General features: G+C 36.1%; 1 protein-coding gene across 1 annotated transcript; it reads left to right on the top strand.

Moving 5' to 3' along the window:
• The first annotated feature begins 444 nt into the window (after positions 1–444).
• LOC125674516 (uncharacterized) lies at positions 445–14,124 on the top strand. Its single transcript, XM_056161058.1, has 8 exons — positions 445–502; positions 2,178–2,408; positions 3,886–4,122; positions 4,824–4,979; positions 5,977–6,228; positions 7,947–8,231; positions 8,623–8,916; positions 13,386–14,124. Exons 1-8 carry the CDS (start codon positions 445–447, stop codon positions 13,700–13,702), a joined length of 1,830 nt encoding a protein of 609 aa, XP_056017033.1. The 3' UTR covers positions 13,703–14,124.
• The last annotated feature ends 718 nt before the right edge of the window (positions 14,125–14,842 follow it).

Below are 14,842 nucleotides of genomic sequence, written 5' to 3'. Positions count from 1 at the left end.
TACGTGTAAGTCTTAGGTTTGACGCGGCCATGGACCGAGCGAGGCTTTAACTCACAACTTTTCAGTTACGATGCGAACGCTTTACCACTGAGCTTCCGCGATCAGTCCCAGAGTTAGTAAATACCACGTAAGGAACATGTCACCACGTTTACACGAGATTTGCACATTGTAATATACCACTTGATTCACTTTACATTGTTCTCTAGTGTTCGAGTGATTTTTGTAGGAAGCCAGACCACTGTAATGACGTCAGAGAAATGTAGGATTACATACCAGGGTCACGGTCCAGAAATTCAGAACCGGATATCGAGTTACTATGAAAGTCACGTGAATGTAACCCTTGACGACTGTCGACTGCTGTGTGACAACGATGCGCAGTGTAAGGCGTTTGGGTTATATATAGAATCAAATGAAACGAAATGTGGTCTAACACAGGACGTCGAAATGGAGGTTGCGCCTGGTTGTAACATCTGTTTTGTTCACATGAAGAATTGTTCTTCAGGTATGATACCTTTTTCGTAGTTTCATTTTATCATTAAAAAAAATACATTTGAGAAAACAGCCCAATTTGGCAAAGAATAAAATAATTTTCCTACAGTCGATCAATAATATAATTATAATATTGAAAATCACAACATACATGGAAGATCTACTGATTGAATATGGATTAATTACATGATGTTTATTCTTATCTAGCATATCAGATACGTACATCTACGGACTGTTTACATGTGTTAACGCCTTTTATATCATTGCTTTTTAATGTTTTATTTATTTTCTATGTGTTATGTGTATAACATGCTGTTGTAAGGTATATATGCATTGTAAAGCACCTTTGAGCATACATAGTATATGAAAAGGGTGCTATATAAATTTGGTATCATTATCATCTATCTGAAAATGTCAATGACTCAATCAATATCAAGAAATATCCCCGTTTACACTGTGACACTTTTGACAGCTGTCAGATCGTTGATAACATGTGACTGCTGACACTTTTAACACTGTCAAAACCATAACTTTATAAACTTTTGTAACACTGTTGACAGCTGAAATATTGACATTTTATTACTGTTGACAACCGTGTAATTGTTCACATCATAAAACTGTTCATACTTGCTAACACTGTAAACATTTGTAACCCTGTCAACATCGGTAAAACTGTTAATCATTCTGACACTATACCCTACTGATAACTATTTGTAACACTGTCAACACCAGTAAAACTGTTAACCAGTCTGACACTATACACTACTGATAACTAAAACAATGTTCACACGATAAAAGTGTTGACACCTACGATAATGTAAACATTTGATAACTGTAAACATTTGTGTCACTGTAGACACCTGTAACACTATTGACTATTGACACGTGTGACTCTGTTGATATCTTCGGAACTGTTCATATCTGTGACTTTGTTTACACCTGTGACACTTTTGACACTTGTGACTCTGTTGATATCTTTGCAACTGTTGACATTTGTGACTTGTTTACACCTGTGACACTGTTGACACGTGTGACTCTGTTGATATCTTTGGAACTGTTGATATCTGTGACTTTGTTTACACCTGTGACACTGTTGACACATGTGACTCTGTTTATATCTTTGGAACTGTTGATAATTGTTACTTTGTTTACACCTGTGACACTGTTGACACATGTGACTGTTGATATCTTTGGAACTGTTGATATCTGTGACTTTGTTTACACCTGTGACACTGTTGACACTTGTGACTCTGTTGATATCTTTGGAACTGTTGAACTGTTGATATTTGTGACTTTGTTTACACCGGTGACACTGCTGATACGTGTGACTCTGTTGGTATCTTTGGAACTGTTGATATCTGTGACTTTGTTTACACCTGTGACACTGTTGACACATGTGACTCTGTTTATATCTTTGCAACTGTTGATATTTGTGACTTTGTTTGCACCTGTGACACTGTTGACACATGTGACTCTGTTGATATCTTTAGAACTGTTGACACTTGTGACTCTGTTTATATCTTTAGAGCTGTTGGAATTTGTGACTGTGTTTACACCTGCGGCACTGTTGATACATATATCTCTCTGTGGCATACTTTAATTCTGCATGATATCATCTCACGGAAACAAACAAATAATGTAGATTTGTAAATAATATAAAGATAATCTATTGACTTGTTCTAAAACAGATTGCGTCACCTACACCCTATATAGTGCTGGTTATATCGGAAGTGAGCAATACGCTCACCACGGGCGATCACCCTATGACGTATGTAAGATTCGCTGTACCAATGACCCGGTATGTAACGGCTTCATCCACAACGCCGTGACTCGCGCCTGTATTTTGGTGGATTCCAGTATACCAATCCCTTACCCTACAAATACTGACTTCTCCTTCAGCCGGAAAGAGTGTGATATTGGTATGTCGTAACTCTAACTAAATCTGTAATCAAAAGAATTGAAAATTTAGAATATTTGTATTTCTTGTATATTTCAGAGAATTGTGTGTATTTGAAGATTGTGTGCGCTTTAACGGGACTTTACTTTAAATATTTAATATTTGTCATTCTGTCAATTTTTTTTAAAAGTACTGTTCCGTATCTTCAAGTCTTTCAAACTAAGTTTGACGACTAAAGTCTTATTGGTTTTTGTTCGGTTCTTATTATTCTCCAATGGCCTTGGTCTTGATCATAAAAAGCCATTGCTTTAGAATAAAGTGTTCAAGGTCAAGTGACTCCAGTGACTTTGACCTCTTATCTTGAAGATAAAAACTCATATAAATTCAGAACTAGGTCTGATGGGGATTCATAAATGATGAGGGGATGATTGGACCTACAAACTAGTATCATGGTAAAGAGACCCCATTGATCGTGAACTTCATAAACATTTGTATATCTTTAGAATCGGGACTAATAGAGACATGGGGTCTTCAGAAAGAATGTTGGAATTTACAAACTAGGACCAAGGTCAAGGCCAGTTTTACCGAAGGAAACATGGAAGTTTTAAAAGAGATTAAAATCATGGTCTTTGTGATCTAGATTTTTAAAATGAAATTAAGATTGCCATGATGTTGTACAAGGGAGTTATCAATGTTGGGGGATAGTAGTAGTCAGAAAAAGCACATTTTTACCCAGTCAATTTTTAGTTTGGGATACTTTATGATCGGCAGATTATAATCATATCTTGTGATAGTCTTTCGTTTTAGCAAACAAGCGACACGTTTCCCCAAACCATATTAAGGAAACTGGGTAGTATACTAGTATACTGAGTTGTCTTTAATTCATTTCATTGAGTTCGATAAAAATCAAATCGCAAAAACCGGGACAATTGAATTTTATTTCGTATCAATTAATGTAGTATATTGAGTTCTAATTTTTGTTGCAGTGTACAACACATGTAGCTGATAGATAGATATTGTTAGTCATGTTATTCACTAAGATGTACAACAATGGTGTAAGTGCTGAATGACGTTTATCCTTTATGAGTTTTACCGGTACTTTTCTATACAGATGTCAGTCATTATATTCTATAATTATACACAAACAACACAGACACAACACGTATTCTGTTGTCTGTATCAGAATGTATAAACTACTTTGCCTATACACACCGCGTATTATGTTTCTTTGTCAGGTTGTACAAACTGCTTGACCTATACACATCGCGTATTATGTTTCTTTGTCAGGTTGTACAAACTACTTGACCTATACACACCGCGTATTCTGTTGTCTTTGTTTGGTTGTTCAAACTATTTGACCTATACACACTACGTATTGTGTTGTCTTTGTTAGGTTGTTCTAACTATTTGACCTATACACACCGCGTATTCTGTTGTCTTTGTCAGGTTGTACACACAACTTGACCTATACACACCGCGTATTCTGTTGTCTTTGTCAGGTTGTACACACTACTTTGCCTATGAAAATGAGTACATCCTATCCTGGGAGTCGTATTACGACGTGTTAAATGACACCAACGAAAAGGAATGTGAACTCAGATGTAACAACGACTCCAACTGTCGGGGCTACGCCGTCAAAGCAAATGAGCAGCTATGTGGCTTGGCATTCGCAGCAAGAGAGCAGGACGTGGGCGTTTGTGTCACGTGTTCTGCTTTCTCTAAGCAGTGTCCAGTTGGTAGGATGTTTTTTCTTGTACATTTATTCCATTTCAAACTAAATCCGTTTATATGTTAGCAAAATGAAAACTATAATTACCCAGATATAGAAGAATGTTATCAGTACAATAACTACCCGGATTTAGAAGCTATCAGTACTATAGTTACCCAGATATAGAAGCCATCAGTACAATAAGTACCCGGATATAGAAGCTATTACTACAATGAATACCCGGATATAGAAGTTATCAGCACAAAAATTACCCGGCATAGAAGTTATCAGATGTAAAAGCTATCAGTACAATAATTACCCGGATTTAGAAGCTATCAGTACAATAATTACCCGGATGTAGAAGTTATCAGATGTAAAAGCTATCGGTACAATAATTACCCGGACATATAAGCTACGAGGCGAGTCAATAAGTAGCCAGCCAATCCCAATTCCGATTAATCGAAACGGTCACGATTTTCACGCCTTGTTTCAATACATGTTTTATACCTGGGTACAAAATTCTACGCCTATCGAGTCATTCTTTAATTATATATTGAATGTCAAACATAGCTGGTGATGCAAAGGCATGCTTTTCATCTAAAATTGAGTACCATGCTATAATTTGGTACTTGTATTTAAAAGGTAAAACAGGCAAGGAAATACATGATGAGTTAGCCGATGTTCATGGGTCTTCTGTGCCATCTTATGCTTAGGTTAAATTCTGAGAAGGGGAATTCAAACGCGACAGAACATCGTTAGAAGATGAAGTCGGGTCTGGAATCCCACTGGATGCCACCGACGAAGGAATGTGTAAGACAGTTTGGGATCTGGTATACTCTGATAGGCGAATTCAGGTGGAAGCACAGGCATTAGGGATTTCACATGGTAGCGTTTCAACAATCTTATATGATCGTTTAGGTATGCGCAAGCTAACAGCCCGTTGGGTCTCCAAATCCCTTAGCGATGAGCAAATGGCAACCAGAACATCAGTAAGCGTTTTAGGTCCAAAAATGATTTTCTTTTGCGTCTAGTGGCTGTAGATGGGACTTGGGTTCATTATGAGCCAGGGGATAAAGCTCAGAGTCGTCAGTGTGTAGGGCCTGGGTTCCCGAGGCCAAAGAAGTTCAAGACGCAACCATCTCCTGACAAGGTGCTGGTCACAGTATTTTTGAGACACAAATGGCGTTATTATGTTGGACATTTTACCCAAGAGAAGTACAATACCTAGAGTGTACTATGCAAATGTCCTATAGCAGCTGAGAACATCCGTGAAAAAACGCCGAGGTAAACTCTCTAAAGGTGTATTGCTACAACAGGACAGCGCGACAGTCCACACTTGCAAAGTTGCAATGGATGCTGTAGAGCGAAACGGATATAATTTAATACCACAGCGACTAGCGACTTCTTCCTATTCCCAAACTTGTAAAAAGATATCCGTGGAAGTCATTTCCGATCTGACGAAGAAGTCGTGACGGCAGTTGAGGAGTGGGTCAATGGAAAGGATCTCTGATTTTTTCAGTTTTGGCCTGATGACACTTGAACACCGTTGGTCTAAGTGCATCACAGGCAATTACATGGGAAAAAATAGGTGGATCTCAATCGGAAATAAGTTAGGCTGGTCACTTATTGAACTAGCCTCGTATCAGTACAATGATTGACGGATCATGTAAGTTATAAGTACAATAATTACCATGATATTAACAGTACATTTGTAGGTCAATCATAACTTGAAAAACAAGACTAACTCTCATTTGTGTTATAAACCATTCAACATAAAAATGATCCAGAGTGACTTTGATCTGGTTCATCTGACCTAAGAATTATGAATCACGCTTAAGACAAGCAAAGTAAAGTATGAATAAGACAATTCTTTTCTGCTTAGGAAACTACCCAGTGGACAGAATTTCCTGTAGTGCCTCGACTTACACCACTTACAGCCGTCACCGTGAAGCAGCCTCCACATTCTCCGTCTTTAACTCTTCCTATGATGACTGTCAGGACTCCTGCACAAAGGATTCCTTTTGTCAGGGCTTTGCGTATAATTCTAAGACCCACACCTGTGCCCTGTCAGAGAGCTCACTACCAAAGTTTATAAATTGTGCTGTTTGTTCATTCGCAGCAAAGGAATGTTCAAGTAAGTGGTCTTTCAAATTACAGGTATCATCCACCGACATTATTCTGTTATAAATTACACGTATCATCCACAGAGATTATTCTGTTATATTCATAATGTTATGTTAAGTGTGCATTTTTCGGCTGAATGTACGCTACACAATTATATGTACATATTTCTGTTGCATATGTAATGTACAGTTATATGTACAATTTTGTTGTGTATATGTATTAAAGTTACATATAGTTTGTCTGTGCGTGTACACTGTATAGTTACATATAAAATGTTCTGTCGTGTGTACGCTATATATCTATATGTACATTGTTGCGCTATACAGTTATATGTACAATGTTCTGCTGCTTGTACATTATACTTTGATATTTACAATTATGCACTGCCATGTACAGTGGTGTGTTACATTGACAGTGTTTTAATTTGTTCAGTATACTGTTGCCGTTATTGTTTCTTAAGCACTGTACCATTACATGCACAATTCACTGATACTTGTACAATGTTTTGTTACGTGCAGAATGTATTGTTACGTGCAGAATGTATTGTTACGTGTACAATGTTTTGATATGTGTGCAATGTGATGTTACGTGTACAAATGTTTTGTTACATGGGCAATGTACTAACTGTGCGCAATGTACTGTTACGTGCACAATGTTTTGTTACATGTACAGTGTTTTGTTACGTGCACAATATTTTGTTACATGCACAATGTACTGTAACTTGTACAGTGTATAGTGTACTGTTACGTGCACAATATTTTGAGATGTGTACAATGTACTGTAACTTGTACAGTGTACAATGTACTGTTACGTGTACAATGTTCTTTTCAATATACGATGTCATTCTGCATGTACTCGGGCGTTGTCCTCGGAGAATATGATTTTTCTTGGGTGAATAAATCTTCATATCTCCCTCACTATTATGCAATAAATGTATTAAACAACATTCTCCGCATAGTTGTATAGTATATATAACATGAATTGGTTACAAAATTACTAGTATATAGTCCTACTGAAGATTTCTAAAGTGTTCTTTTTTCATACTTTTAACCAATATCGTATATATGTTGCTTCTGTTTAGACGAATCGTCTAATTCTTCTACACCAGAGGTTTATGTGTTTTACCTGGACATATTATTATGTCATTATCTCCTATGTTATTCTTTGTCTCACATAATCACAAGTGTTAAACAGAAAACAGAAGATAGCGAATCTCGTAACCCCAACAAAGATAACAAAATTAAAAGTAGGACAAACACGTACCACTGGACACGCTAGAGGTGGGATTACAGGCATTATCCATGTGTGACGGCTATATGAGATGATTTTGTCTCACACTACTACGATTTTGCTGATTTAACTTAGACGTAAAGGATAAAGCACGTCCGAATATGTTTATTCCCACCGTCTAATATTGATATTAGCTTCGTTCAATTTAGAATGAAAATTTTGATAATTTCTAATTTTTCTCAATGTTCATTAATTTGAAATGCACCAAATGTTTCATAAATGTGAAAGAATGTTCTTAATTTACCCGTGTTGGGGAGAGGAAAGTTTAACTTCTTGGATATGATTCGTTGTGTGGGATCTGTAGAGTCTCCTTCTAGAATTCGAATCTTTTCCCCTCGAAGAAATATAGATTCAATCGTCTTTTTCAAATGCATCGCCTAATTCATCTATAAAAGAAATGTCGTTGTTTTACTTTTCGACAAATGATCTAATCATTCTATAGAAGAAATGTCTTTGTTTTTCGTTTAGACAGATCGTCTAATTATTCCATACAATGCTCGTCTGTCTTTTCTGTTGTGGGACTGAAGATGATCGTGTCCACAGAATACAAGAGTTACAACAAAACAAACTTCGCTACCTGCGAAAAGCTCTGTGTAGAAGACCCAAAGTGTATCTCACTTCATCACAATTCAGAAAACAATGAATGTCAATTGTCGAAATCCAGTGTCTCGGCGCCCTCTGCCTGTGAAAACTGCACGTACTACGTCAGACATTGTTTACCAGGTACTCATCAAAATATTGTAAATAACATTTACTTAGCCAGACTTTATTTTCGCAATATTGCTTTGTTGGATTCAATCAGCAAACATAGTTACGTATGGGTTCAGTATTCATCATTGCTTTTATTTTGGCGTCAAAGTTTCCTTGATAGGTTAAGTAAAAATGAAGCCATTAAACTTAACAGTAATGTGTTAGGGGCATTTTGCGCGTTTTGATAATGTGTCACTTTTTGCGTGCATTCATGCCCTCTTCTTTGAGCAACTTTTATCAATTTCTTTAATTGTTCGAAAATTATTATTATTTTTATTATTATTATTATCATTATCATTATTTTTTTATTTTGTTTATTTATTTATTTATTTATTTTTTTTTTTTACATATTTTTAAGATTGAAATTGTATTATCGAAGGATTTGGTCGTTTTTATTGGTATTTTTCTTTGACCCTAGCGTGCAGTTCAGTGGCGTATGAAATACATGATTTTGGATACATAATGGAAACTACAAGAGCAGATGCCGGCCAAAATGTTTCTTTCGAGAAATGCCAGCACCTATGTAACAACGACACATTTTGTTTTGGATTTGCATTCAAATCTGATACGGGACGATGTGTGTTGTCAGATTCCAGCCATCCCACGTGGTATCCATCCGATATTACCTGCTCGTTTTCAAAGAAACTATGCCTACCAGGTAGGTGTCATCTATATACTGATAAAGGTAAAGATAACAAACAGTGATCAATCTCATAAATCATATATAGAATATGAGATTGAGAGTAGCGCAAACACGGACCCCTGGGAACAACAGAAATTGGTGACTAATAAAAGCAATAATTCCCTGTTCATCTGTCATACCCGCCAAGAACCCTCTATCTTGATGAAGTAAACGGAGTAGTCTGTAGTCAAAATAAATATGTGAAAAAAGGCTTAACTATTGGTATGAAACACACCAGACAGCATTCATCAAGTGACATGTTGTATTTGTAAATTAGATCGTTACATCGACCATTGAATTTGCGAAATGTTTATTTCAAACGAAACTGTTGACACCCCTGTGACATCAACGTCTTTGTCAGTACCCAACTTCTGTTTGATGCAGAACATGTTTTCGGGTATTAAATCAATTGAGAGACTTAAATGTCATATTTCAGTGATGATAGAACATTACAATGATGATGAATGCATTGACGATGGAGAAGCCGAAGTCAACCCGTTTAACAAATAGTTTAGTGGTTAGTTTGTTCTCAACTTATATATTGAATAAAATATTCAAATATGAAACAATACAACTTATCATTGGATCAAATGCTGTTTGACGTGATTCATACCGATTGTTAGACCGTTCTTGGCACACTGATTTAACTACGGATAACTTCGTTTACCTAATCAAGATATATGGCTCACGGCGGGTGTGACCGGTCGACAAGGGATGATTACTCCTTCTAGCCACCTGATCCCACTTCTGGTATATCCAAGGGTCCGGCTTTGCCAAGATATCTATGTTGTATTGCCTATCGGAGTTTTGAGATTGATCACTGTTCGTTATCTTCACCTTTCACTAATGTATAAGACTATTTCATGTATTTTATTTCGACCTCACTAGAATATGACAAAAATAAAATAAATATTTTTGATAGATGAAACGTCATCGATGTATTTAAGTACCGAGTGGTCACCGGAAACGTTTTCTTCTCATGTAGAAATAATTGAATAATCTCAACCTTGTGACTGCGAAAACAGATCATCTAATAAAAACATCTCAATTCGTTCCCATGAGAATTGCATGAGAATTCCAATATACATGATCTCCCCAAAGACAGCAAATTATTGTCATGAGGGGATTTTGTCAATATCTCCCAAGCACCTATGCATAGAATTAGAATGAATTTAGCAATGCCGATCGTCGGTAACTCACGGTTGATCACGCTTCGTTCCTCTCTCCATCACCCGTGGGTCCATTCATTCCTACTCGATCGTTCTCATGAATATAGAATGAGACAATTTGATTGGGCGCTCAAAGTACACCTGAGCTTTGTCCAATCCACAAAACGCTTCAGCCAAATTTTGGTATACAATTGTTGTGATAGCAAACGTTAAGTGAATGCTACCTTAAAAAGCAAAAGAGTTCCGTTACCATAACAATTCCTTTAATTTTAAATATTTATTCATGAGAACGAGCGAGTAAGAAAGGATGGACTTATGGGTGATGGAGAGAGGAACGAAGCGTAATCAACCGTGGGTTTCCGAGCAATGTCATGTTTTGGATTGGTGATCAAAAGAGATGAATATTTTGATTTCCATTTACATCGAGAAAGCAGGTGCCAACAAAGTAAAAAAAAAAACAACATAGTTCTTTCTTTCATCCTAGGAAATGGTAGCGTACCATGTTCAAAATTCGCACACTATAAAGCCGTTGATATTTGGAAAAGTCACATTTCAAATTCACCAACTTCCAAAAATCAAAAGTATTTCTTATAATGTTTTGTTGCGTATATTAACTGCATTAGGTAAGATAATCGACGACCAGGCAGAGCAAATTTTACACAGGACAAGAAGGAAAAGGTCAGGGTGTTTCAGGACTTCAAAACCTAGTAAAAATATCGACCCTTCCTTCTTTAAAACGGCGGTGTCATTTTTATCCCATGGGTGTAAAGACTCGTGGTCCACCTCCAGCAGCATCCAGAAAAAATTGTCTCGTTAGCTATTTTCCTGGCCAGTACACAAAATCGCATAACAGCATGATATTCCAAGACGTCGATTGACGTTGCCGTTTCTATCCATTTATTTATATCCTGTTTACGGTTCATCGTGAACGATTACAGAGTGGTGCCGTTCCTGATATAATTTAAACTTTCAGAAAATGACGTTTGATTACTACTGTGTCCTGATATTAAATTTCATTAGTTTTACAGCGCTACAAATGTTTTTTTTTTCCTTCAATTAATACGTGCAAAACACACCATGCTCCGTAAAAATAAATTTAGACTTTTCAATTGGCTGTAGAAGTTTTAAAATTCATCGAAAAACCGATCTCAAAGGAACCTTTCCTCGAAGTTTCCGAATAACCACCTTTACTCATCTAATTCTTCCACCCCTTTACAAACCGCGGTAGCTTTGTGTTTAGACCATTTGTTTCCTAACGGGAGGTCGTGAGTTCGACCCTCCACTTGTGCCACTTTTGCGTCAAATGTAGGACAAAAACATAGGTAGTGATTGCTCCTTTGCCAAACGCTCCACATTTAGTTATAAATCATGAGGTTTTAGGATTTAACCATAAAAAACGAAGGTCCCCAGATTTGAAAATATGAAAAAGTGGCAATGACGAATCTGGGGGCATCTCGTTTGTTATGAATTCTGAGTTTTCAGTTGTTAGGTAACATACAATGTATATGTTTAATAATATATAATAATAAGCAGATATGGAAGACTGTGCCGTCCTTTATATCGAGTTCACTTGGATATATCGAATCGACATATGGATGAAAATCGGTATTGTTAATAGATAAAACATTACCATTAGATTTTTTTTCTAATGCATAAGTTTTTGAATAAATTATACCTAATTAAAAGTACAAAAAGTTTGTCAGCCAATAAAGGAGCAGTTCGTGTCCATTGAAATTCCATTAGACTGTGCTCACGAAAGACAATGTAGATATTGTAAATGAGTAACATCAATATCTTTGATATCAACTTCAAAGTTTATTGTGCATAGTATCAGAGAGGTGTTAACAGAGTAATCTTTGGATGCCTGATCAAATGATATGAATGTTTCCTTTTCTCATTTTCTATTGAAGAAACAGCAACTTTATATGATTTCAACAACCTGGTTTTTGATTCATCGCGAGGAAAGGTCGTTTAAATTGTTTTAAGATAATTCGTTTTGATGTTATACATTGTAGATTTAGAACAAGTTCTGTGATTTCAAATTAACTAAAAGTTCCCTGAAATTTTTAGAATTCACATTTGCAGAACAACAGACAACAAAGGTAAAACAGACAACAGATGAACAAAAAATAACATATGGACAAACAACAGAACAGCAAACGTTTCATCAGCAAACAACAGAAGGACAACAAACAATATTTCAGCAACAAATAACAGAGGAACAAACAATAAAAACAACACAACCACAAACAACAATTGAACAAACAACAATTGAAAAAGCAACGATTGAACAACAAACAACAGTTGAACAACAAACAGCAGAGGAGCACAAAACAATATCAGAGGAACAAACAATAAAAACAACACAACCACAAACAACAGTTGAACAAACAACAATTGAAAAAGCAACGATTGAACAACAAACAACAGTTGAACAACAAACAACAGATGAGCACAAAACAACATCAGTTAAACAAACAATAAAAACAACACAACCACAAACAACAATTGAACAACAAACAATAATTGAACAACAAAAAGCAACTGAACAAACAACAGAGGAGCAACAAACACAAACAATAAAAACAACACAACCACAAACAACAATTGAACAACAAACAACAGAGGAGCATCAAACACAAACAACAATTGAACAACAAACAACAGAGGAGCAACAAACACAAACAACAATTGAACAACAAACAACAGAGAAGCAACAAACACAAACAACAATTGAACAACAAACAACAGAGGAGCAACAAACACAAACAACAATTGAACAACAAACAACAATTGAACAACAAACAACAATTGAACAACAAACAACAGAGGAGCACAAAACAACATCAGTTAAACAAACAATAAAAACAACACAACCACAAACAACAATTGAACAAACAACAAATAAACAACAAACAACAACTGAACAAAAAACACTTCAGAAACAATCAACGGAAGGACAACAAACAGAGAAGCAAAAAACAACATCAGAGGAACAAACAATAAAAACAACACAACCACATTCAACGATTGAACAACAAACCATAATTGAACAACAAACAACAATTGAACAAAAAACAACAATTGAGCAACAAACAACAGAGGAGCACAAAACAACATCAGTGGAACAAACAATAAAAGCAACACAACCACAAACAACAGTTGAACCACAAACAACAGTTGAACCACAAACAGCAGTTGAACCACAAACAACAGCTCAAAAGCACACAACACAACAACAAACAACCGTGACAGTTGAAAAAGATCATACAACAGTACAACTAGCAATAGAAGAAATTGTCACCAATGGCACTGTTAAATGTGTCTGTGTGTGTACAGAAACAAATAAGACGTTGGGGGAAATCATGTCCCAAAGAAAAAAGGCGTTAACGGTGGATACAGAGAACCTCTCATCTACAACACGGAAGTTCATCAGCGCTCCGGACTTCCGTATGACGTCACAAGCGATAGGAGCAGTGGGGGCTTCCATTTTGGGGTGTGTCATGGCTGCGATTGTGTTACCAGATTTATGTGTGACTGCTTACTATGTGATTCATATGATTAATAAGTGTATACGAAAGATATCAACATAATGCTGCATAATATAGGGTTATAGGATTTACAATCTCACGATATACATGTAGTGTAAATATTCCGTTACTAAATGCTGAAAGATTGTTTTGAAACGCGTGCAATATACAATAAATGGATATTTAGGGTTATAGAATTTACAATCTCACGATATATATGTAGTGTAAATATCCCGTTACTAAACGCTGAAAGATTGTATTGAAATCTGTGTAATACAAACAATAAGTGGATATTCAGGGTTATAGAATTTACAATTTTATTATATATATAGTGTAAATATCCCGTTACTAAATGCTGCAAGATTGTTTTGAAATCTTGTGTAATATAAACAATAAATGGATATCTAGGGTTTTAGAACTTACAATCTCACGATATATATGTAGTGTAAATATCCCATTACTAAACGCTGAAAGATTGTTTTGGAATCTGTACAATATAAACAATAAATGGATATTGTGTAAATCTCTATCTGAATTAGTTTTACAATTTATTCTCAAATTACTTCACTTTTCTGCGCTTGTTCATTTTTTTCTCGGAGGTATATCTTGTGACGTGATATTAAACACATTCTGTAAACCAGTCGTCAAATACGGAGAAAATAAATAGTCTCATGCTATCCGAAACTCTATGAATAAACTGACTGTAAGTGTACTATAAGAATACAAATTTTAGCGGCTTTGGCGATGAAGCAAGAGGGTTTATAAACAGTTGTGTTAAGATATGAAATTCTCTATTTATTCCTTATCATGCATAAAACATCGCAAAACCATAACTACGCTAAATAGTGCACCAGCTACGATTGAGCCAAATCTTGATTACGCTAAATAACTACACACGCAGCACATGTTCATTTTATAAGAATAAATTGAATGATGCTTTCTTCGCTACTTCATGGAAACCAACTCATGTAAGGGTCTGGGAACATTTTCGGCATAACTTTTGAATCGTTTTCCGCACATTCAGTGAACCCGTTAGTCTATTTATAGACGGGAATACACAGGATTTCTATTGGCTGCGTATCGGTCTCTGCGGCCCAGTGGTTAAAGCTTTGAGACCAGGAGGTCGTGGGTTCGAGAAACCTAAGACGTGAAATACTGTTATACGTACTGACCCCTCGGCATTTAACAGACTGTGAGTCAATT

Source organism: Ostrea edulis, chromosome 3 (assembly GCF_947568905.1).
Source record: "Ostrea edulis chromosome 3, xbOstEdul1.1, whole genome shotgun sequence".
NCBI lineage: Eukaryota > Metazoa > Mollusca > Bivalvia > Ostreida > Ostreidae > Ostrea > Ostrea edulis.
Note: the sequence above shows the minus strand (reverse complement) of the source record. Positions and strands in the feature narration are given on the sequence as shown.